Genomic DNA, 24,285 nt, shown 5'->3' on the forward strand with positions numbered 1-24,285 from the left:
AGTAATCCAGTTTCTCACAGGCTCTCAATGATTCCATACAATTCTTCCTTGACACAATTTTGATTATCCAGACAATCCTGATGCCCGCCCCCCCATGTCCCCAACCTCTCTGGCATAGGAGGCTGGCAAGTGTAGTGGGAAGGTTGTGGTGAGTGTGGGGTGGATCCTCAGCACCCTCCCATTCCCACCGCCTCCGCAGAGAGGTAGATCACAAAGAGGGGCTGTCTCCCTTCCTTTCCCTGAGCTCTGCTATCCTCGCCTGTCTAGGTTCGCTGATGCCCCCTCCCCTAGCCTGCTCTCCTCCTGCCCCTCACCTCTCCAGGCTCTCAGGTGCCGGCGCCCTCACCTGTTCCGGCTCCCTGCCGCCCCTCACCTGGCCATCGTCCTGCCCCTCTCAGGGGTGCAGGTGGTCACAATGGCCGGCTGGCGTCAGCGCGGGCGGGGAGCCGGGGCACACCGCAGTCGCACGCCCACGCCCTGGCTGCCCCACGGCTCGAGTGCAGCGAGTGGTGTGCGGCGGCCCTGGGGCGGTGGGGCCATGGGCACGCGTGAGCCGCACGTGCTGGTGGACACCACGCCCGCCAAGACCATCCTGGTGTACCGCAACGGGGACGCGTTCTTCGCGGGCCGGAGGTTCGTGCTGCCGCGGCGCCGCGTGGCCACCTTCGAGGCGCTGCTGGACCAGCTGACCGAGCAGGTGGAGGCGCCCTTCGGCGTGCGGCGCCTGTTCACGCCGACGCGCGGGCACCCGGTGCTCGAGCTGCAGGCGCTGCAGGCGGGCGGCAAGTACGTGGCGGCCGGCCGCGAGCCCTTCAAGAAGCTCGAGTGAGTGCGGCGCCCCTTCCGCGCGCGGCCCGCCGCTCTTTGCGCCGCGACTCGGCGAGTGGGCGGCGCACCTGTCGCCCTCTGCCCTCTGTGCGGGGTGACCCGGAGAGCGCGGGCGGCACATCTGTCGCCATCTGTTGGCGGTGACTAGGCGAGTGCGCGAGGCGCACGGGTCCCCCTCTGCTCCGTGACCTGGTGAGCGCAAGCACGGAGGCGCACTGTCGCCCCCTTCTCACGGTGACCTGACGAGTGCCGGCGGCGTTCTGTACCCGGTGACTCGCTAGTGCGGTGGACAGCACACCTGTGCGCACAGCCCCTCCTGCCGGTGGTGGGCAGGGCTGGCGTCCACCTGCTCTCAGCAGGTGTATTAGTGCCAGAAAGGGCGTGGGGACGAGGAGTGGGCGGGCAGTGACCATGAGGGCAGGCCTCTCTGAAAAGGTGACCTTGGCTCGAAGATCTGGAGGAAGAAAGGGAGTTAGCCATGCCGGGGAATACTGGGGAAGCACGTTGGAAGGCAGGAATCAGATCTGGGTCTGATTGCGTGGCTTGTCCCTCTGCTGGCTTGCCCCAGACTGGTGTTCTGCCATAGCCGGCTGGGCATTCGAGTATGAACGCACTTGCCAAGGTGTGAAATCCGAGCATCTCCCAGCGGTGTCTCCTGCTAGACTGAGGCCTTGCAAGCGTTGTACCCGTGACCTCCAGAATCCTGGCCCAGAGGCAATGCTGGCCTACAGCACAGACTCTGAAAGTCTGCGGAGAGCAAAGAAACACTCCCCCCTCCCTCCCCACCGTGTCTGTTGAGATCAAGACAATCTGCGGGAGAGATGTTAGCTGTCTTGGGGAAATGCATCTGTGTATAAAAGTGGGGTCACTGTAGAAATCCTAATGGAAATTGGTTGGCCATATTCAACTGGTTAGTCATACTGGATGGTGTCCACTCAAAATGTCAGTTTGATTCCTTTTTGTTTTGCCTGATGCTGGCATTACAATCCCTTTGAGGTCTTATTGCATATGGGGTTATACAGCGCAGTCCTGTTTATACGCATACTTTTCTTCTCAGGGGTACTCCAATCCTCTTACAGGTTCTCTAAACTTTCTTAGTAACTGTCATTATACAAATGTCTTTGCAACCCAAAATTCAAGCTTGCAGTTCTTCAACAAATAGCTGTTGTTCTTCCCTTCCTGTGGCGCAGAGTTGGGGTGCTGTAGGGGCTTTGAGAGCTTTGTAGTGTATGTTTTGGGGAGATAAGAACAAATCCCCGTAAAAAAGAAAGGGGTCGCTACTATGACAGATTCTGTTTAGATGCGGGACCTCTGAAAAAGCTTCTTTACAAATGCAAGGAGGAAATTGTTCCTTATCCTCCACGAATTCCTCACCTGGGGCAGCATCACCCATGTCTTGTGCCTGCCTTTAAAAGGCAGACTGCCTGTGCTCATGCTGTTGCTAACTCATTTCCTTTATTGTGAAATGTGTTGTATATACAGCAGTGTATACAATTCTATGTATAGTTTAAGCAAAACTCTGTGTAAACCACACTCTGGATCAAGAGAGAGCACGACTGGTGTTTGAAAACCTGCCACCTCCATCCCCATCCTTTCTTCACAGGTGACCACTGTTTTGGCTTTAGTATCATCCTTCCGTGATAATGGATCCTCAAAGGACAGATTTTTCAATGTTTCATGTTTGTGTACTTTATATAAATGCTATCATATTGTATATAGTTTTCTGTTAGTTGCTTTCTCACGGGGTAATAGGCTGTGAGTTTCATCCATGTCAATAGTAGGTCATTCACTTTTACTGCCATGTGTTCTTTCATTGACTAAACTACCAGTTTACTTATCCGATCATTTGATGGCTAATTTGGGTTTTTCTAAATTTTATGCTGAAATAAACAACGGCCCTGTTGTAAACATTCTTTTGCATGTCTGCTGGTGCATATGGGTAAGACTCTCTCTAGGACGGGTGCATTAGTTATCTACTGCCAGATAACCGATCACCCCAAGCTTTTTGGCTTAAAAAAGCTTTATTATCTCATGGTTTCTGGGATCAGGAATTCAAGAGCAGCTTAGCTGAGTGGTTCTGGCTCAGAGACTCTCCATGAGGTTGCAGTCAGCCTGCTGGCTACCATCGTCTGAAGGCCTGATTGGGGTGGGTGCTTCCAGGCTCACTCCCAGGGCTGAGGCAGGAAGCTTCATCCCTGCAGTGGGAGCCTCTCCACAGGTGCCTCAGCAGCTGGCTCTCCCCAGCACCAGGGAGCCAGGAGGGAGCCCGGCTATAGGGCTGTCACTGCCCGTTCTCTGTCATGCTGTCTTCTCTCTCTGTCTGCCTAGTCATCTTTGTGTGCTGGACATTACTTTCAAAACTTACTTGCAGAAATAATTTGTGGCCTAGGGTGATACTGTCTTTTGCCAAAGTTGACTTTTTGTGTATTTTGGCCAGATAACCTGTCGTCAACTCTTCATGATCACCTTAATACAACTTCAGACTGTGTGATAATTTGGGCCACCCAGATGGCTTGAAGACAGGATGGACCCCACCGGGGTCCCAGTTCACAAAGATGGGTAGTTCACAAGGAGCCCCGTTGCTGGTGTGCCCTGAGCAAGTGCTTCTGCTTGCTGACCGCTGAGCCTGTCAAAGACATGGTTCAACCTCTCAGCCATCTGTCCACAGTGGGCAGTAATCCCTGGGCTGCAGTGGCCCCAGATAGTGGGCTCACATGCTTGGATTTTCTTTATTTCCTGGATCTTGGCCTGGTAATTCCTCATTATTTTGTTAGATGTCTAAAGTTTCAAGTAAATGCTTTCATTTTGTTCAATTTTGTTAGTTTTTAGTGGACAGGTTGATCAGAGTTACTTAGTCCATGGTCCCCAGGGATGGAAGCCTCTCTCCCTCCTTCTTCATGTATATTTTTATAGATGTATGATTCTGTAAATGATAGTGTCCTTCAGTCCACAGAAGGTGTTTCTCTTTTTCTTTATTTGGGGAAGATTTTATTTTTTTTATTTATTTGAGAGAGAGAGAGAGAGAAAGAGAGAGAAAGAGAGAGAACGACTTGGGGGAGGGGCAGAGGGGGAGAGAGAATCTCAAGCAGACTCCTCACTGAGCACAGAGCCCGAGGTGGGGCTTGATCTCATGACCCTGAGATTGTAATCTGAGCACAAACCAAGAGTTGCACACTTAACCGACTGCGCCACCGGTTTCCCTGGAAGGTGTTTTTCTATGGTCTTTTAACTTCGTGGTTGCTGATGAGAAATCAGTTATCATAATTTACTTATTTGAAAGTAATATTTTATCTTTTCTGGCTATTTAAAATATATTTTCTTTAACTCCAGTGTACTGTGGTTTAAGTGATACGTCCAAGTAGCTAATAGATTGAACTCTCTGGAGGCTGGTGTGGTAACTTTCAACAGCCGTTGTGTCTTCAGAGGATGCCTCTGTCTTACACTTCCTGTGTTTTCTGCCTCGCGGTCGATGTGGGGTGGCCTTTAATATCTCATTTCTAAAAATTCTCCCTTGTTCTTTTTCAAATCATGTGTGTCGTTCTTCAGAGTTTCTTGGTCCTTGCTTTTATTGAAATATTGTCCTTCTGCATCTGCGATGCCCGTGTTGGAAACCTGTTTCTGTTTCCTGTTATTTTATTTTAAAGATTTTATTTATTTATTTGACAGAGACACAGCGAGGGAGGGAACACAAGCAGGGGGAGTGGGAGAGGGAGAAGCAGGCCCCCCGCCGAGCAGGAAGCCCTATGCGGGGCTCGATCCCAGGACCCTGGGATCATGACCTGAGCCGAAGGCAGACGCTTAACGACTGAGCCACTCAGGTGCCCTGTTTCCTGTTATTTTAGTTGTTTTCTCTCAGTTGAGAGAGTAATCTCCTCATTAGTTTACTTTTGTCTGTAAGTGACTCCTTTTATATGGATTTTAGTTGAGGAAGTTCATCCAGGGCTGAGGTAAAGGTGAAATTCTTGGGAGGGGGTTGCTGTGTTCATCTTCTGCATGGTGCTCCCCCAAAGACACTCTGAATTCAGTTAGTAACGTGAGATTTGGGGGCCCACCCAGATAGTGTAATTTTGTGAGCAAGCTGGCTTGTGATCTGAATTCTTAATTGCATCTGTGAAGATGCAAATTTAACATCCTATTGTTTTTGAAGGAAAATCTTAATCCATAGACATCCGAGTTGCCCAGAGGTATTGGACTAATGCCATGACATTTTAGAGTTAAGTTTCTTACAATGCTGATGCTGTTGTGTGTGAGGACTCACTGACAAGAGCATATTCCTTTATAGATGTCTGATTTTGTGATGGTTGTTTTCAGGCTTGATTGTATGCTACGTTATATATCACCGTAACCGTGATGTAAACGGAATTATTGTGACGTCCCCAAATTCCTATGTTGAAACCTAATCCCCAGTGTGGGTGTTAGGAGGTGGGGCTTTGGGGAGGTGAATCAGTCATGAACGGGATCAGTGTCCTTGTAAAAGGGACCCCGGAGAGCTCGGTGTCCTTGCTGCCATGTGAGGACTCTCGAGAAGGACCATGGACCAGGAGGGCCCTCACCAGAACCCAAGCACATTGGCACCCTCATCCCAGACTCCCAGCCTCCAGAACTGTGAGAAATATTTGTCTTTTGTTGACTCCACTCGGTCTGGGTGTCTTTGTGGACTTAGACACTATGTATGCTGAATTCTGATTTCCTACAGAAGCCAGTATTCAGGTAGGAGAATATGTTGCTACTAAAATTGACTTTAAAATCCTTTTCAATGTATGTATAATGAAAAGTATTTAATCTCCCCCCCCCAAACATTTCCTTGTAAAATCGGCATGTGTTTTATTTGTGAGCTGATGAGGAAGGAAGCTTGGAAGCACGGGCCAACATGTCCGAACATGCTTGGTACATGCTCCTCTTTCCTCTGTCCTGCAGGTTGAGACATTTTCTAATAGACCCTGTTAGACCCTTGATTTGAGAGGGAAACTGTCATAGTCTATTTGAAATGTTTTGGACACATGGCCGAAACACTGAGACTTTGAGGCGTTTCTCTTCTCAGATCTCTTCATGTTTGTTAGTGTTTTCTGTGAGGGAGGCAGCGTGGTCCTGTTCACCGACGGAGTGGGGAGTGGGAAGGGCCGATGGGGTTCCCATGTGCCCTCGATTCTCTGGAATTATCTGTGTACCTTCAGTGATGTACATGGATGGGTGCTATTTGCATGGGAAGTTTATCATGGAGAGACATTTAAATTTCATTTTCCTCACTACTTTTTAGATCAGTGAAGTATGAAATCGGAATCCAGACTTTGGTGAATAAAGCTCTGACAAATATTTTGGCTTGATTTCTGCTGGTATCAGTAAGCTAGCACTTGTTGGAATGTATATTCTGTAATTACTGAGCCATTGAACAGTTAAAATTAATTTTCTCCAGCAAATAATCTTCTAATTGTGCCACTAGCAAATGAAATTTGCAGTGAAACCTGGTGATGTATTAGCCATCCTGGGGCTCTTCTCATAATAATGGCTGCAAAACAATACATTGAAAAGACAAACACCAGCAAGTCTATATAGAATCCAATCATTATTCAAACCCTACATTTTCTGGAATGAATTAATTTGAGATGAAGAACATAAGTTTTTCTTCTATGAAACAAAATATTATAGGCTAGTAATTACCTTTCAAAAAAATGTCCAGTAAAACCTAGAATTCATGATTTCTTTTGTGGAGAAAGCTATGTTCACAAAAGTATGTAAATCAGGACGTTGTGTGTGCGTGTGTGCACATGTGTGCATGTGCACACGTTTGGGGGAGAACCCAAAGAATTTGGATTGTGCCAGGAATTTTTCCTGTTTGCCTTATGAGTTTGTTGTTGATTTATGAAATGAAAGAGCTTTAAATCACTCTATCATAGTTTGCCTGCACCCAACATTTACTTCTGTCTGCTTGCCACCCGTTTGTATCCTGAGGAGAGTGGGTATCAGGGAGAAGAAGGCAGCCAGAGTATCAGGAATGTGGTCTCAGGGACAGAAGGCCTGGGTTGAACTGAATCCTGGCTTTTCCTATTTCAGTAGCATTTAACCAATTAAATGACCTTGCTGAAGATCCATGTCCTCATCAGTACAACGGGGTTAGTTCATATCCAATGTGGTGCTGTAAGAATTTAATGAACGCACTACTTTAATATGCCTGGCTTGATTCGAATGGGAAGTTTCTTCCTTTCCTTTGTTCTCTGGAAGCAGCTCGGAAGGACGTGGCTCGTTAACATCCAGTCTCTGCTCAAATGCCTACTCCCCTCTCCCCCCTTCAAGGAAACCCACACCCCACCAAGCCCGTCTCCAAGCACTGGCCTGAAGACTCCAGTTCACTGCATCTCTGAGGAATTACTTGTTCTCTCTCTCTCTTGTATTTGTGTGTTCTTTGGAATGCAGCATTGAAACAATAAATAGCATTTTGTGTTTTTGTAGGATCATTTTATGCCTTAGTTTTTCTGCATTTATTTTTACTTTTTTAAAAAAGATTTATTTATTTTAGAGACAGGCAGAGAGAGAGTATGAGCGGGAGGGGTAGGGGCAGAGAGAATCCCAAGCAGAATCTGTGCCGAGCATGGAGCCCTATGTGGGGCTTGATCCCATGACCCTGAGATCATGACCCAAGCCAAAACCAATTGTTGGGTGCCCAACCAACTGTGCCACCCAGGCACCCCATGCATTTATTTTTACTTTTTTTCCCACCTAATGATAGAATAAGTTGTCTCCTTTGGGGATTACTGTTCATAATCAAACACGGAATTTGGGGGGTTAAAACTGGAAGAAGAGCTCATACAAGGGCCACAAGCAGAGGTGGTGAGCCAGAGATCTGATTGTGCCATGTTTAGTTTGCGTCACACAGTTTTCAAAGATGTGAATTGGCTGGGACATTTTATAACAAGGGGGTTCATGTAATAGTATGACATTTTAGTTTTATTGAAAAAAGACATAGAGGATTTGAATTGTTCAAAAGGATGGAGTTTTTAGTTGCCTGCATTTCCATGTGAGACCAGTGCCCTGGAGCAATGAGCACTGCTCACCTCAGGCAGGAAGTGGGCTCAAGCTCGCCACAGTCCCCACCATTCCCTAATGCTGCCCTGGGCAAGCATCGTCATTACTTGCCTGGCCTCTGTAGGCATCTGGCTTGTGACTCCTGACTCTACTGAATACTTCTTAACTCCTTTTTCCTTCCCACTGCCAACTCTTAGTCCTTCTCTGAGTATTGCTAAAACTGTCAACAGCAACAACAATCTCAGATACATATTTTTTTAAAATCAGGAAGAAACTTTAAAAGATATAAAGTTAAGGTGTTTATTATCATGAAAAAAATATCTGTTCTTTTTTTGAGGCATATGGAGGGTTCTCCAAAAGTCCCCAAGTGTCAAAAGTTGTACTAGTGGGGCTCACATATGTGTTATTCTGGTGACATTTCCCGGTGTTCAGTTTTGGCAGAACGGAGACAATGATGTGATTCTGTGTGACAGGAGGGGATGGTGCAGGTGATGAGGAGCTGGATAGGGAGGGACTCTGCTCTGACTCTGGCCAGTTTGCAGGACTCTGAGTGAGCTCACTCGTGGGCCTTCTGATGACCTGCTAAATAAGGAGGTTGAATTAGATGACTGATACTGTCCCTTTTGGATTAATAAGGTTATAGGAGGGAAAGAGGGTCACTCAGGAGGCAGTTTCCCATGGCCGTTGCCAATGGCAGCCATTGGGGCATTGTCCTGCGGTGACCTTGCCGTTGACCTTGCCATTGGGTGTCCATGTCCCATGTGCTGCTCTTGACTCTAGTTTAAGTTGTTGTGGAATCTCTTATGGGAATTCCAAAAAGGAGTCCTCTCTCAAGAGGCTCTGATCTTCCACCTCAATATTTACATTCTAATTAGGTTTCTCTTTCTTCTTTTGCAGTTATATTCATATAGCTCCCAGAAAACCCGCAAAGATGAGAAGGTTGAAGGAAGTAAGTGTTCACTGCTAATTACTAAAGATGGGATAAATTGGGTGATCCGGGAAAACTTCGAATGTCAGTGTTGAATGATGTCGCTTTTACAAAATCAGCGTTTTGTAGGCAATGCCTATAGAGGCATGTTGCTCTTGAAGCCCGAATCCACTGTGCAAGCTTGTCATACTTGTCAAAGCACTTAAGTAACGAACCTGATGGGAGTCAGTAAAAATACTCTAAGACCATGGTTAGGAAGATTGTCATCTTCGAGACACACTGTGCAATTATTTATTGAAACTTTTCACTTTTCTTTTGTTTTGGGGGGATTTGGACAGATGGGTGTCAGGAAAAGCTATTTTAAGTTATATAATGTTGAAGTTAATTATAACGCTAAATTTAAAGATTTGCCCCAAGTTCTCAACATTTTTGTGCCTGACAGACATTTGAGAGGTCTAGAGGGTGGAGCCTTCCATCACTGTTCACATCACCTGATTCTTAGCAAAAAAAAAAAAATCCATTTAATAAGTATAAAAGGGATCCACCTTTTAAAATAAGCAACAAATTGCTAGGTTTTAAGCAAGATATGCTGTTGATATTTAGAACGTAACATGATTTTTACTTTTTTCTTTTTTAAATGGCCTTGTCATTTTGTTTGGTGTTTCAAAGGTGAGATTTTTGAGAGTATTTACTTCTCTAAGTGGTAGTTTGGGTATTCTTATGTTTTCTCCTCCGTGAGTTGGCATGATGACTGAATGGTGAGAGATGAATAATGTGCCAGAAAGACATCAGTGCTGGTCCTCTTCCTCCACAGTTTAAAGAAACAGGGCTTCTGTGTGCCCTTGAACATGCAGCCCGAGTTCCAGTAAAGGACAGCCTAGGAGCTCCAGCATGGGTCTCAAGCACGAGCCTGCAGAAGCATTTAGCTGTTTGCTTAGGGTGTGCATTTCAAGGCAGCGTGATGAATCAAGTTGTATTTATTACATACCCTCTCCCCCCAACCTGTAACTTGCCAGGGGCAGTGGGAAAGTCTCCAACAAGAAACAGTTCCAGCCATGACTAAAATTCAGGGCCACCGAATAGAGAGAGTGGAGATGGTGTGTGATTATTCTTAACACCTGGGTACCTGCTTCCCTCTCTCCAATTGGGCAGGGAGTGGGAGCGAGCAATGATTCTGAAAAGTTGCCCTCAAGCTTCAGTCTATGTGTACCCTTTATACATTTTGGTGACTTAAAAAATAAGATATGATTATCATTAGCAGTTAGCATTTTAGGACAGGCAGGAAACATGCAGATTATGTTGTCAACCCCCCTCGTTTTCTAGTTGAGGAGGCTTTGATCAGAGAGGTTGGGTGACATGCTGGATGTGAAGTCAGCACACTAGAGTGGGGGCCGCTGGGCACTCACACTGACCGGGCTGTAGTCACCCCCGAGAGTTTTGTAATTTTTCTTATGGAGTTTATGCTTTTCATCTAAAAAATCTGTTTGTACAAGGAGTCCTTATTGAGCAGAATGTCAAAAAGCTGTGCAGAAAAGCTCAATGAAGAAAATGGGTGTCATCCACAATCTTATCTCCCCAGGTCAGCGCTCTTTGACTTTGTCACGTCTGTTTCCAGGTGCTGTTCTGTGCTCTAGCAGCAAGCATGTATACATGGAAACACACGCATGTACAATACATGTGTACATATGTGTATATGTGTTTGCAGAAATGGGATCCATCAATACAGACTGTTTTCCAATCTGTTTTTTATTTACTGTATGTTGTGACCGCTTTCTCCCATGGTGACTGATCTTCTGCAACATGTTTTTGATGGCTGCAAGATATTCTGTCATGTGAACCTGTCATAATTATTTAACCCACCCCTATTAGCAGATCTTTGGGTCATTCTGCTTTTTCATTTTTTTTAGCAGTGATGTAATGGATCCCTTATACAGACATATTTGCTCAGAGTCATGACTGTTTGTAGAGAAGTGGAATTAGAGGCACGATTGTAACTTCTTCAATATTTATGGCCAGGAAGTTTCTGAAAAGGTGTATTGCTTCCAGTGGTGCATGAGAACGCCCATAACTACCCTTGGGGTTGAGCGGCATAGTGTGCGTGACTGGCGGGTGCTTGAGGCCCGCTGCCTTGGCCCCTCCCTCTTTGTGGAAGAAGTCACTGAAAATGGATTGCTACTGTTGTTTGATATGTAAATGACTGTCTGGGTGGGAGTGTAGTATGTTCGGGGACTTGTATCTGTGCTGTGGCCAACCTTGAATGAGCCACAACCAAGAGCTTTGACTGAAAGGGAAGATTTGGTCCAAGAAATCTGTTCCCATGAGTGGACCGTAAATGTAGCCTGAAATTAAGATCTGTGTCCTGCTGTTCCCTATGAGGACAGAGTGCCAGACCCCTAGGGCTGAGGTTTGTGGGTCCCCCTGGTGGGCACCTCTCTCTCTTGCTGCCTGTACTGCTTGCCTAACTACCTACCTTACCCCTCTTTTATCATCTCTGATTACTTACTACTACTTACTACATCATGTCTTTCCTGCTTTGTGGCTTTTGGGGGACATCCCCATAATTGTGGCGATAATATAATAATGAGCTAAAAGACTAGTCTTTTATTGACTGTTTTAGCTGTTTATCTTATTCTAGGGACGGAAAGGTTCCGGTGAGGCCTCAGATGGAGACTGTGTCTCCTATTTCAGAAACAGTGTAGCAGGAAGGCTCTGTGCTGGTTCTCGGAACAACCTGCTCCAGCCCCCTCGCCTCAAAGCCACCAAAGCCACATTGGATACCCGCTAAGGAAGTCAGCTGCAGCAGCTCCATTCGCATTAGACACTGCCCTTCCCTTGCCCTCCAGCCGCACCCTGGAAGAGCAGGGAGGAGGAGACGGCTGAAGGCCGACGATATAAAACACCATGCCCTCTGCCCACTGGGCTGGGTCAGGCCTGCACTGGGGGAGAGGCTCTGCTTGGGATGTAGGATGAGGCAGGGCTTTTTCCGTGTCTGCTGGGATGATCCCGTGGTTTTTCATTTTTTGTTTGTTAATATTATGAATTACATTGATTGATTTTCAAATATTAACCCAACCTTGCATTCCTGAGACAGACCCCACTCATGAAATATTGTCCTTTTCATATATTGTTGGATTTTTTTTGCTAAAATTTTGTTTGGAATTTTTGCATCTGTGTTCACGGACGGATGCTGGTCTGTAGGTTTTTATTCTTGTAATGTCTTTCTCCAGTTTTGGTATCATTTCTTCCTTAAATGTTTGGCAGAAGTTACCAGTGGAGCCAACTGGGCCTGGAGTTGTCTTTGTGGGAAGGTTTTTAACTACAAGTCCAACTGCCTTCCTAGATAATAGGCTTCCTCAGGTTGTCTGTTTCTTCTTGAGTGAACTTTGCTAATTTGTGTCTTTTAATTTGTCCATTTCATTTCAGTTGTTGAATTTATTGCAAGAAGTCATTTATTTTTAATTTTTTAAGATTGATTTCCTTATTTTAGAGAGACAGAGAGAGAGAGCACATGGGAGCTGGGGCAGGGGCAGAGAGAGGAAGAAGCAGATTCCCGGCTGAGCATGGAGCCTGCCACAGGGCTCGATCCCAGGACCCTGAGATCATGACCTGAGCTGAAACCTAGAATCAGATGGTTAATCGAGTGAGCCACTCAGGCGCCCCATGAAGTCGTTTATAATGTTCTCTGACCCTGTTGACATCTGTGGAACCCAGTGATGTGACCCCTCATGCTGCTATTCCTGGTCATTTGTGTCTTCTCTCTGTTTTCCTGATGAGACTGTCTATAGTTTTATCAATTTTATCAATCTTCTCCAGGAACAAACTTTCGGTTTTATTGGTTTTCTTGATTTCTTTGCCTCTGCTTTCTCTTTTATTGGTTCTGCTTTGAACTTTCTTCTGTGTTGTTGTGTAGGGAACCATGCTTCTATGTGGGGTGACTCTTCTCTGCACCCTCACTTTCTTCCCTTTCTCTTTGGGATACCCTTCTCCCCCCACCCTCCGACGCCCTTCCCTCCCAGGGCGCAGGCCTTCGCGGATGACTTCTGCTGTTTTGTCACAGGAGGGAGCTGACTTCCTTCCTCCGCCTTGTGATACATTTGCATTTTTGTCAGAGACACTGCGGACACAGTGTCTTGGCCCAACGATGGAGATTTCTGTTCTGGCACCGGGCAGACGGGGAGTGACTGGCTTGGGCACGCGCTGGAGCCCACCGTGTGGCGTCGGTCTGCCAGCTTGCTTCCTTCTCCCCTCTCTGCCAACTTTGCTAGGTGCACCTGCTTTCCCTAGCCTCCTCATCGAAGCTGACGTGGGTAACTCTTCCCCCTCCATCGGTCGGCATTTATCCGCAGCTTTACTACTTCTTTTAACCACACGATTTAAACGTATGCGCAGAATGGATCACCTCTGGCCCCAGCAATAATGGTAAAGTGTGAGTGCGCTGGCCTGCACTCACCCTGCTGTTGTTCTTCTTTTCTCTGCCGCTGTTTGCATTTTTCCTAATCCTGCACCCCCATAGTCTCACTTTTCTTCCTTTCTTTCTCTTTCTTTCTTTCTTTTTTTCTTTCTTTCTTTCTTCCTCTTTCTTTCTTTCTTTCTTTCTTTCTCTTTCCTTCTTTCTTTCTCTTTTCTTTCTTTCTTTCTCTTTCTTTCTTTTTCTTTCTTTCTCTTTCTTTCTTTTTCTTTCTTTCTTTCTTTCTTTCTTTCTTTCTTTCTCTTTCCTTCTTTCTTTTTCTTTCTTTTTTTCTTTCTCTTTCTTTTTTTCTTTCTCTTTCTTTCTTTCTTTTTCTTTCTTTCTTTCTTTCTTTCTTTCTTTCTTTCTTTCTTCTTTCTTTCTCTTTCTTTCTTTCTTTCTTTCTTTTTCTTTCTTTCTTTCTTTCTTTCTTTCTTTCTTTCTTTCTTTCTTTCTTTCTTCTTTCTTTCTTTTTCTTTCTTCCTTTTTGGTTATTTTATTCATACGCCATCATTCGAGACTCTGCAGGTAACGTAGGCAGTCGACAGTAGGGCAGTAGGAGTGGTTAGTCTCATGTGTTGCTATTTTATGTTTACAAAAGGAGTCGCTGAAGGATGTCCTCTGCATGCCGAGCTCACCCCAAGGTTGCTCGTTGGTTGATTACTTGGCTTGCATACTGTGTCCCCCTCTGTTGGAGGAAGAGGCCTGAGGTTGCCGAGGTGGGACGAGGAGAGAGAGAGAGATGTTGGTGTGTGAGGAGCAGGTGGTAAATCAAAATAGTTTGGAGAAGATAAAGCATCTTTCAATATAAAAAAACAAATCACTAAACCAATAGGATTTGAAACATGAAAATTTGAATGGCCCTCAGGAGGAGTAATTTGGTGGCTTTTGGTATGAGTAACACAAAATGAGGTAATGCACTGCCCACTGCTTAGCAAAATGCCCGAAGTAAGTTAAGAGCTCAGCTGATAGTAGTTGCTGTTGTTTCTGTCGCTGTTGGCTCCAGAGTCCCCGCTGTTGTCAGAGGTCAGGAGCCCTGGGCTTCAGCTGCTCTGACTTCCCTTGCTGACCCCAGGCAAGTGGTTGGTCTCCAGGCCCCACAGGGGACCCGGAACTCCTGCCTGGGCCATCCTCAACCCTTCCACTCCTCTAGCTCTGGGAACTTCCACTCAAGTCTTATGATAACTCAGTTGGGCCACTGTCGTGGAGGCACTCAGAAAACCAGACAGGGACCCACCCCTCCAGTGGCATCGCCATCAAGAAACCCCGAGTGAGGTCTGGACAGGGGGCCCTGCAATCCCTCCCAACCTTCCAGAGGGAACAAAAGCCTAACTTTTAGAATCATGATAGAACCTTACATGGTACATGGTATCAGCTAAGTCAATTATAAAACCCCAGTCATGGTTCTTTTGTTTTGTTTCGTTTTGTTTTTTTAAATGTAAACAACCCTCAACATTTCCCCAAAACCGGGAAATAAAAATTCATCCTCATCATGACCAAGAAGGCCAAGAACCCATTTCCCCAGCCCTGTTTTAGACACAGTTGCCTGGTCTCCCCTCCAGAGTCCACAGTGGTAAAGCCAGGGCGAGGGCTGTGAAGGTGTTGAGGGTTTGCCCAGATTTGCTACATTGCTATAGGCAATGGAGCCTGGGGTGGGGGGTGAAGGGCGATTCCCCCCACCTGCCTTTCCTGTCCTCACATCATGCTGCAGAGGGGCTGACCTCTGCAGATTTCTGGACATTTTGGGAAAGAGTTAAGCTGGTTTATTTTTGGACCCAGAGGATCACAGAATGAGAACCAAAGTGGCTTTGGAGGTGGCCCAGGGTGACCATTTCCTTAATGAGCAGAATGAGAAATGGGGAGCCCACTGCACTCTCTGTAGGGTTTCTGTGATCTGTGGTGATTGTCTCTTTACAAATACATCTGTTTAGGCTCTTAGGCTCAGCATCCTCTGTCAAGTGGTGTTAGGGGCCTCTCTGTTAATTTAGCTCGCATGGCCCACATTCCAGACCCTGATGAGCACCATTTGCTCATGATGAGATTCTCCCCTTAATGTGGTTACCTGACGAGGTCTATTTCTTGGTGCTAGACTCTCTTGAGTCTTTTCTGTTTGATGTTTTGCTTGGAATAGGCTGTGAGGATGTTCGCTGAGGGTAGTTGGAGCAGCTCGAAGGGGTGCAAAGAGCAGGGACTTTGAAGCTTACAACAACAACAAACAACAACTGCTCTCAGCCGAACTCTTAACTCATTCCTGGTGCTTTGCTAAGCGCCCCACAATTGCATCATCTCATCTCATGTTAGGCACACTGAAAGCAGCCCTTAGGAGACTGGCGCCGCTTGCACCTACATGCATGCACGAGGACACAGGTGCACAACCTGTTGCAGGTTATGTAAAGAGAAGGTGATGGAGACAGTGCTGGAATCATGGATGGCTCAGACTCAGGCTCCTATGTGCCACGCCGGCTTAGGTTCAAACCCCCGGTTGGCTAAAATCTACAATCAAATATTTTTTGATGGCTTATCGTGGCCAGGACACTTCATAACGGTGTGTTCTTGGTGAAGAAAATAAGAAGCAGCTCTGATTGTTTACCGCGTGGGTACTTTGCCTGGTTATTTTGAGGGTTAGGTATGAATGCAGTGCCTGCCAGAATGGGCATTCAATAAACCATAGCTGCTACTTAGGGAAATAACCTGCGGCAACCTTAAGTGTCTTCTGGCATTGGTAGAGATTTGGTTTAATTACCTCAGACTGTTGGTTAAGGAGCTCTAAAAGCCCACTGAGCCCCCCGGCCTCTCAGGGCGGATGAGCGAATGCACGATCTCTGAACGTGTCATCACCATCAGTAACAGAAAGCCACCTGTGCTTTCTTAGGAGATTATGTGCAGTACAGGGGAAAAAAACCCAGAATCCTGTATTTAATTGCTGGGGTTATTTAATTAGGCAGGTGATTTCAGGGTTAATGAATCATTAACACATAAAAAAGCAATTAGCTCATTGTTTCCATAATTTTATGCAATCAAGCAGAAAGCTGTCTCTTAGGGTAGTTGCACCTTAATAGAGTTTTGCAGATAATAATTTCTGTTGTTTTGTTTTTAAGCTAGGTCAGTGGTTGTTGGTATTCATGGCTTTGGTTTTTTTGCCATCAGTATGCAGGTGTATATAATCTTATATATAGTGTGACACGGCTGTAGGCATGTGCATTACCACCGTGCTCAATGACCTCACTTTTTCTGGGATTCTTCCTGGGGTATCAGAGCTGCCTATCACTTGCCATGACAGCATTTATTCAGTCATTTCACAACGTTCTTCTCAAACTCCTATGGACCACTCATTGTTCAGGCTCTGGGGATCCTTTGTCGAACATGACAATCAAGATCTCTGCTTCTCAGGAGGCTTACGTTCCAATAAGGAGGAGTCAATAATAAGTAAATAAATAAACACAAACATATTAGACAGTATTAAATGCTAGATGGAAATAAATCAAGGGTGTGATTGGTCAGGGAGCACCTCTTGGAGGAGTTGCTTCTAAATGGACTTCTAAATGCAGGAAAGAGCAAGGTGTGCAGACATGGGAGAACATTCCAGGCTCAAGGTCTTGTGCAGGAACAAGCCTGATGTTTGAGAGCTGCAGGAATACATCCAGGGCTGTGGTGTGGGGAAGAAGGGAGGAGCGGGGATTTTAGTGGATGTGTGGCTATCTCCACTGCATGGGCTCTGAGGCAGAGGGTGACCATTCTGACTGATGTTCACAAGGGAGGCTCTGCTCCCCGTGGTGGTGGGAGGACAAGCCGCGGAGAGGTGGGGCCGCCTGACCTGCACGGCAGCCGTGGATGGGTCCAGGATACGGCTCTGAGGTAGAACTGAGAGATGCACTAATGGGTTAGTTGAGGGGTGTAGGGGAGGAAAGGACTCACCAGTGTCTCCCAGATTCTGTGGTTGAACAAATGGGTCCGTGGTGGTGCCGCTTTCAAGAGATGGGGATGCGTGGGGTAGCCAGTCGGCTGTGGGGGAAATCAGCAATTCTGTTTGAGCCTCAGTGAGATCGAGATGCCACGCGGTCTGTCCATCTCTCTCCAGTCCCTCCCCCTCCCCTCCTCTGTCTCTCTGCGTCTCTCTATGTCTCTGCATGTGTTGTAATTGGATGGACTGTCACTATGTGGCAGGTGTGGTGTTGTGCCTTTTACCGCCGCCCCCCCCCCAAGGTGTATCATCCCTGCTGCCAACATGAATAGTTTGCAGCTCAGAGGTGAAATCGGCCCTGCAAAGTGGTATGGACAGTGAGCGGCAGGTGTGGGATGGGAGCCCTGGTCGGTCCGCGTCCACGGGCTGTGCTCTCCCACCCAGTGGGCTGCCTCCCGATTCGCTGTGCTCTCTCCGTGCCTCACAGGGAGCTGCCCCTTCTGACTGAGGGCGTTTCAGCCTGCAGCAAGTTGCTGAATAGGCTCGGTCCTTCTGACATTCTCCACCCCACCCCGCGTGCACGCTGGCTCGTTGTTGCCTTCAGAAGACCCAGAAGAGCAGATTTTCCTTCTCCTCTTTTATAAAAACCCATGCTGGGGGAGCATGAGATGCCAAAACTTTGTCGCCGCTGTTAATGGTACGTGCGGCTTCCTCGTACCTCTCACGGTGAACTCAGAGTACACGGGTCAGTGTTATTCTTGGCACAGGAACTGTGTAGGTGACCTTCACTCACTTGGGGTAATTCGGTAGAGCTGCGCCAACGTTGCAGGTTTGGGTTCAGGAGCTGGGCGATGAGGGAGGGGCGCATTTGTCAGACCTGAGCCCCAAGCCTGCAGCAAATGCTCCAGTACCGAGTGACTCTGCTCAGTCGGTCCTGGGTCAGAAGGGAGAAGGGGTCACACATGGCCGGAGATGGGGAAGGGAGGGTCAGCAGCACCAGGTGGGTGTAGCCCCCGGGGGCGGGGCTCCAGGTGAGGCCTCCTGGTGGACTCGGTGGGAGGTCGGCGGGCTCAGTGCATCTCTGCCAGGAGCTCACAGGGCACCAGGGAGGGAGGCAGCTGGCAGGAATGGCAGCATGTGGTGTGGGGGGCACCCAGAGGGCCCTAATCTGGCAGGAGCCTGAGCAGAGGTGCTGTGCTGCTGGGTCCTGCGTGGAGGCTGGCGGAGTGCAGAGGGGCAGAGTGAGGCAGGTGGGGTAGACTGGGGTCGGGGAGAGGGACTGTGGAGGCCTCGTGTGTCAGGTGGCGCACTTGGGCCATGGAGGTCCGGAGGGTGAGCCGGCCCCAAGCTCTCCAGCCTGGTGGGCTGGGGGACAGGGAAGGGACACGGCTGGGAAGTGACTTTCAGGGGGTCATGATGGAGAAGCCTCGAGGCAACTCTGGGACTATGTGGGGCCGTGGCCCTGACCCTCCCCCAGTGTATCAACAGCGCAGACCCCTTTCTGCACTCTCTTAAAGGTTGAGACCCTAGGGAAGAGAGATTTTGCTTGCCCGAGGCAGGGCTCAGAGATCCTTTTCCTCCATGTGTCTAGGCCACAAGGGGTGTGAGGTGGGAGCTGAATGAGGCCCCAGGGGTGGCTCAGCCCCTCAGGGTGGATTCACAGGAAAGAGAAGAGAGGGGTCAGGGAACAAGGGGAGGTGTTCTCACCTGCTTGCAGGGCATTCTAGCCGAACCCCATGACCTGACTTAGAAGCCACCACCGTTCTTGGGGCCCACAGTTCGGCCGAGCAGCGTGCCTGGGGAGTACATCAGGGATGCCTGCTTGTCGGACGGGCTGCTGGGCCCTGGGGAGTACATCAGGGATGCCTGCTTGTCGGACGGGCTGCTGGGCCCTGGGGAGTACATCAGGGATGCCTGCTTGTCGGACGGGCTGCTGGGCACGTCCTGAGCACCGCCGCACAGCTTGTCTCTCCGGACCTTCTGTGATGGCTCTAGCCCGCTCTGCACCTGCTCACCTGGCCCTTTACCCTGACTGGAATACACAGCTCTCCGACCCCGAGCCCCAGTCACCTGGCGGGAGTCCTCTCCCCCTCCCAGGGCGGAATCCGGCTTGCCCAGAGCCCTTCCTGGGGCCGCCCCTGTGTGTCTGTTAGCCAGGCCTGCCCCCACCTTTGTTTGGGTTTCAGGGCAGCGCTGTGCCGGCTGTTGGTATTTAACAGGTGTTTGTCAGTTTGAGCTGAATTCTGACACTTGCTTTTCCTCTTTTCAGATCAAACCAGTGGTACATTATGATATGAATGTGCCTTCCAGGTGGCAAACATTTCACCGTACCTCCCGGCACGTTAAGTGAGTAAGGTCTTGTGGGTGAGAAATCACGACGGCTGTGGCTCCTAAAAGACGGTGTTCCAGCTAGACAGACTCACCGCGACCCTCTTCCTCCCCGCGCCCCCGACAGGGACACCTGTATGATTCAGCCTTCCAGGCGCTACATATCCTTTCTTCTCTTGAACCTTGATTTTGGAAAGGCAATCCGACTGCCTGCTGTCCAACAGTTCACATGGGGGTGGAAAGGCAAGGGCTTCACACACACGACTTAATCCTAGGCTCTTATTTATTTATTTATTTTTAAAGCTAGCCGTTGCAGCTGGTAGGTGTTGAAAGGACACTTACGGGTTGTTTCCCTACCCTGAGCTCGTACTGGCCAAGACCCGTAGGACGGCCGCAGGATGGGGTTGGCAGGAGTCCCCACGCCCCCGGGAGCCACGGCGGAGGCTAGGGGTCGAGGTGCCCGGGACAGTGTGTCTGGGATGAGACCACTCTCTGGGCCAGTCTGCCTTACGTTTGGGGTTGTAGAAAGCACACAGTCGACTCAGACCCATCGTTGGCTCAAATCCCACCTTTCACCTTCCTGTCTTTGTGACTGGCACACCCCCGTGTCTCTGAACTGGGTCCCCGCTTGTAAAACAGGACTGATGATGCACACCGCACGTGTGCTGAGGGCTCCCTGGTGACGGGTCCAACGGGCCCGCCCAGTGCCGGTCACGGAGCAGGCACTCTCCAAATCCTTCTTGTACTGGATGTTACAGTATTTTATGATTAGAACCTCTGATGTGGAGATGGAGATAGTACCCTCCCTTTTGCCATGTTCTGCTCCCAGGGGACAGAATTTCAGTGAGTTTCTACAGAAGTGTGGGCTCTGCGTGTCCGAAAGCTGCTAGTGGGGACGCCCGGTCCTGGCCGTTGTCAGCATCTGCTGCATCCCTGACCCGGTGTCCTTCACGCGCGTGCCAACCGGCGAAGGGCTGGGGGCCATCAGGTGGAAAGCCCCTGACGGACTCCTCAGAGCCCAGACTGTGGGGCAGAAGGATGCAGGAAACATGACCTGTTAGTAGCCAACCTTGGCCCCTTTCACGTCTCTTCAGAACCTCGACAATCATTTCCATAAAATACCTCTCCTTTCAACTGTGCCTTCTGTAAATCTGAGAGCGGTTTTGAAGCGATGAGAGGCCTGGTATTTCCAAATTGTGTGAAAGACATCTGTTTCTGAAGAATGTATAGAAATCTCAGGGAACAGTACTGGCTTATGGATCCTTCTTGGCAAAGAAGCGTATCCCTAAAGCTACATTTTTTTTTTGACACGAGCCAAAACATCAGTGATTCTCACTTCTTTTGACGGACATTCTTTTTTTCTATTATGGACCATTTACACCTGCAGCATGCGCTCCCTGCTTTAGATGTGTGCTAGAAATTCCACTAGATGGACCCAAATATCCATTCAAATGCAGTGTCTTTTCTACAAAGACCTGATCATGTTTGCTTGGAGACCTTGTAACTATAAAAACAAGCAAACAAAATAGCTGTGGCGGGTTCCAGGGTCTTCAATGTTCCAGGGCGAAAGGGGTTTCTCCCTTCTCACAGATGGGGGAGCTGGGGTGGCAGGGAGCCGGGCTGGTGGGGTGGTGGGGGGTGGCTTGTTTGAGCACGCGCCGGATTCGGAGAGAGAGCCTGGTGCTCCCCTGACTGTCTGGACCTCCTCAGAATTGAGCTGGCCCAGACCACGTGCATCTGAAGTGTGGAGGCTGAGGCTCGGATTTATGTCCTGCTTCCGCCACTAAGTGAAGCAGCATCACGTGGGACCCATTGGGTCACTGTCATCACCGTCATCAGCCCCTGACTAAGGTCCATTCCTAGGTCCGTGTGCTATTTCCTACTTTTAAAAATTTAAAATATTTCCTATGTTAACAATTTAAAACATGTTCTATTTAAAGTGTTTCCTACTTAACTTTAATGAGCACCTTAGCGGGTGCATTGAATAGTAGTTTTATGCCTTTAACTTCTCTTACTTCAAAGTTAATTTAAAGAAATTAACTACTTTTTGTGGCCAGAGTGACCTATGCCCATGGTAAATAAATACATAGCTTTAAAAGATGTGCGTTGAAAGTAAGCATTCCTCCCACTTTATGTCCCTAGATCTGTAGGGACTTCCCTGGAGGCAACCGCTGCTAACCACTTCTGGAGGATCGTAATAGGGCAGACTCACAGATGCCAGCATATGGATCCTAGGGGTACTGTTGTGTCTCCTCCTTTTTTTCACCACACAGCGTATCTTGGAGATGGTTCTTTATGAGCACATATGGATAAGCTGTGCTTTAAAAAACTGGCTACATAGTTTTCCAAAATTAGGATATGCCCTAATCTAACCACGCTGGGCTTTGGCCGTGCGTCCAGGGGCTCCTGCCCGCCCATAGCCTCTCCCTCGAAACTGTTCTTGGGTATTCAGGTGGGGTCGGTTGGTCATCCAGCTACCTGGAGTGTTGGGTAGCCCATAGACTGATGCTTGAATTGTGGCATAGCAAGAAGGTCTAGTTCATTCTTCAGCTCAACCAGCAAACTTTGGGAGATGTGTTAAGTCCAGCACACCCTCCGAACTTGTAAGTTCCTAATTTATAAATTGGAGATAACATTTCTTTCCTTTCTTTGTCTTTAAAAATTAAAATATTCATATGGGTAGTTTTTCCCATTTTTACATTCTTATTATAAATAAATGTGGGAATCTAGAACACCGTAAGGAATAAATCGACATCCCTCATCCCACTTCTCAGGTCCTCCTTGTAGCCTGAAGGACACTCACCTTCCGTGTTCTCTCCATACCTGCTGTTGTGTTTTTTTTTCCAGCATTAATTATATTTGACCATTTTCCCCCTGTAAATACAGATTCTGTATAAACGATTTTAAACTGCTGCATAACTTATTATTGTATGGCTGTGCCACAGTTTATTTAACCTTTTCTCAGTACCTGGATATATAGGTTCTTTTCACATTTTTGTTTCTATAAATAATCCTATGGGAAAAGTCTTTATGTATGAATCTGTTTCATTTCCATGGGTTGGATTTCACCAGTCAGATTTCTTCAATCTATGTGACCAGCTTGCCCCCGAGGGGAGCGTGACACTTTTATCAACAGCTCCAGTGTGTGTGTGTGTTTGTGTGTGTGTGTGTGTGTCTTAGTCTGCTGGCACTGCCACAGTTTGGGGGGAGCGACACAATTCAGTTCATAAGAGTGCCTATTTCCCCACACTCAGGATAAGAATGCATGTTAAGTATCTTTAAAAATTTAGACAAAAACACAGCATGACCTTGTCTATTTTTTTTTAAAGGTTTTATTTATTTATTTGACAGAGACACAGGGAGAGCAGGAACACAAGCAGGGGGCGTGGGAGAGGGAGAAGCAGGCTCCCCGCGGAGCAGGGAGCCCGATGCAGGGCTCGATCCCAGGACCCTGGGACCATGGTCTGAGCTGAAGGCAGACGCTTAATGACTGAGCCACCCAGGCAGGTGCCCAGCATGACCTTGTTTAAACACTTCTCTTTTATTCCTAGTAGTAATCTATGTTTGAAAGACTTTTGGAAAACATTTAGGAAAACCAAGAGATGGAAACATTGTAGCAAGTCTTTATTGTAGGAGTGCTGTCACATAAATGCATTGTAATATAACTTGCACAGAACCTTTTGTAGGGTTTATTTGGGGGCAATATTTTACGTATAGAAGGTGATCTCTGCATGGATTGGAAGCCCCTTGCCACAGAGCATTGGGAGAGAAAACTGATTCTTTGTATTTTGCACAAACGAATTAAAGTTTATATTTTCTCTGAAAGAAAAAGATGTATTCATCCAATTTTAAATTATTTACATTATAGGAAAATCAACAACAATAAAACAAGAGTAACCATAAATAATAATGTAAAAAATTGAAAACTGGAATTGTAAAATTGAGCTCCTTAATGTTAAATACTATTTATTACTTTTAGACTTACAGCAGGTGGCAGGGCCTCATTCACAGTAGAACTTTGCACCGAGTACTCTCCCCATGGCTGGCCCCCTGCCTGACACAGAAAAAAATAAAATAAACCCGCTGGGATCATGGTGAAGCTGCCTTAAGACTGCAAAAGTGAAATCAATGGTTTCTGTTATCTTTTTGGAGGATTGCACATTATTTCCTTTGGGACGCTATCTTGGCTCTGTGGGAAGGGAAAATAACTGCATTTTTAAGGGCAAAATTCTCCCTTTGTTTGCCAAATGGGCATAGTTTTCTTCCATTTTACTCACCACAGTGGAAGCATATTATTTAAAAAGTGGAGTTGTGTCCTGTTCATCTGGGCATTTGATAGTCTACGAAAAGATGTCTCCCTGCAGTGTTGCTGTGTCACCAGGCTTTCAGCATTGAGCTGCTTGGTGACGGTTCTCGTGGGTCAGGCTGTGTGTGTGAGGGCTGCCTGGCGCATCGCATGCAGCTTATGGTTCTGGAAGTAGAGGGCCCTCTTTGAATTTCCAATGTTTCCCCCTCAAGTGTAAGGCACTAATGAATGCTTTTTTTTTTTTATTCTTACAGTGTTTTCACAAATGGAAGACTATTTATCCCACCTGTAAAAATTATCATACCCAAATTCAGTCTGATGGAATGGAATAGTGTGCTGGCCATGATTGGGGAGAAAGTCTTCCCTCTAGGAGGCGTGCGAAAGTAAGACTCTGTCACCTGGGGGAGACCTGGTCACAGCGTGGGAATGTTCACCCTGGACCAACAAGACCTCCAAACCTACATCATTAACTCTGATTTTAATTCTTTGGAACAGACAATATTTACTGTCTTTTTACCATACTTATT

The 24,285-nt window shown here is 47.4% G+C and overlaps 1 protein-coding gene across 1 annotated transcript in view; it reads left to right on the top strand.

Annotated features, from left to right (window-relative positions):
* Nucleotides 1–538: 538 nt before the first annotated feature.
* The window catches only part of DCDC2C (doublecortin domain containing 2C), a 123,208-nt gene continuing 99,461 nt past the window's right edge, over nucleotides 539–24,285 (top strand). Inside the window, exons 1-4 of the mRNA XM_088026159.1 lie at nucleotides 539–825; nucleotides 8,746–8,797; nucleotides 19,394–19,470; nucleotides 24,013–24,141. Of these exons, the coding sequence (XP_087882285.1) occupies nucleotides 539–825; nucleotides 8,746–8,797; nucleotides 19,394–19,470; nucleotides 24,013–24,141 (545 nt within the window). The remainder of the gene's footprint in view (nucleotides 826–8,745; nucleotides 8,798–19,393; nucleotides 19,471–24,012; nucleotides 24,142–24,285) is intronic.

Source organism: Eumetopias jubatus, unplaced genomic scaffold, assembly GCF_037043125.1.
Source record: "Eumetopias jubatus isolate StellerSeaLion01/CBP00866 unplaced genomic scaffold, mEumJub1_p1.0 scaffold_9, whole genome shotgun sequence".
Taxonomy (NCBI): Eukaryota; Metazoa; Chordata; class Mammalia; order Carnivora; family Otariidae; genus Eumetopias; species Eumetopias jubatus.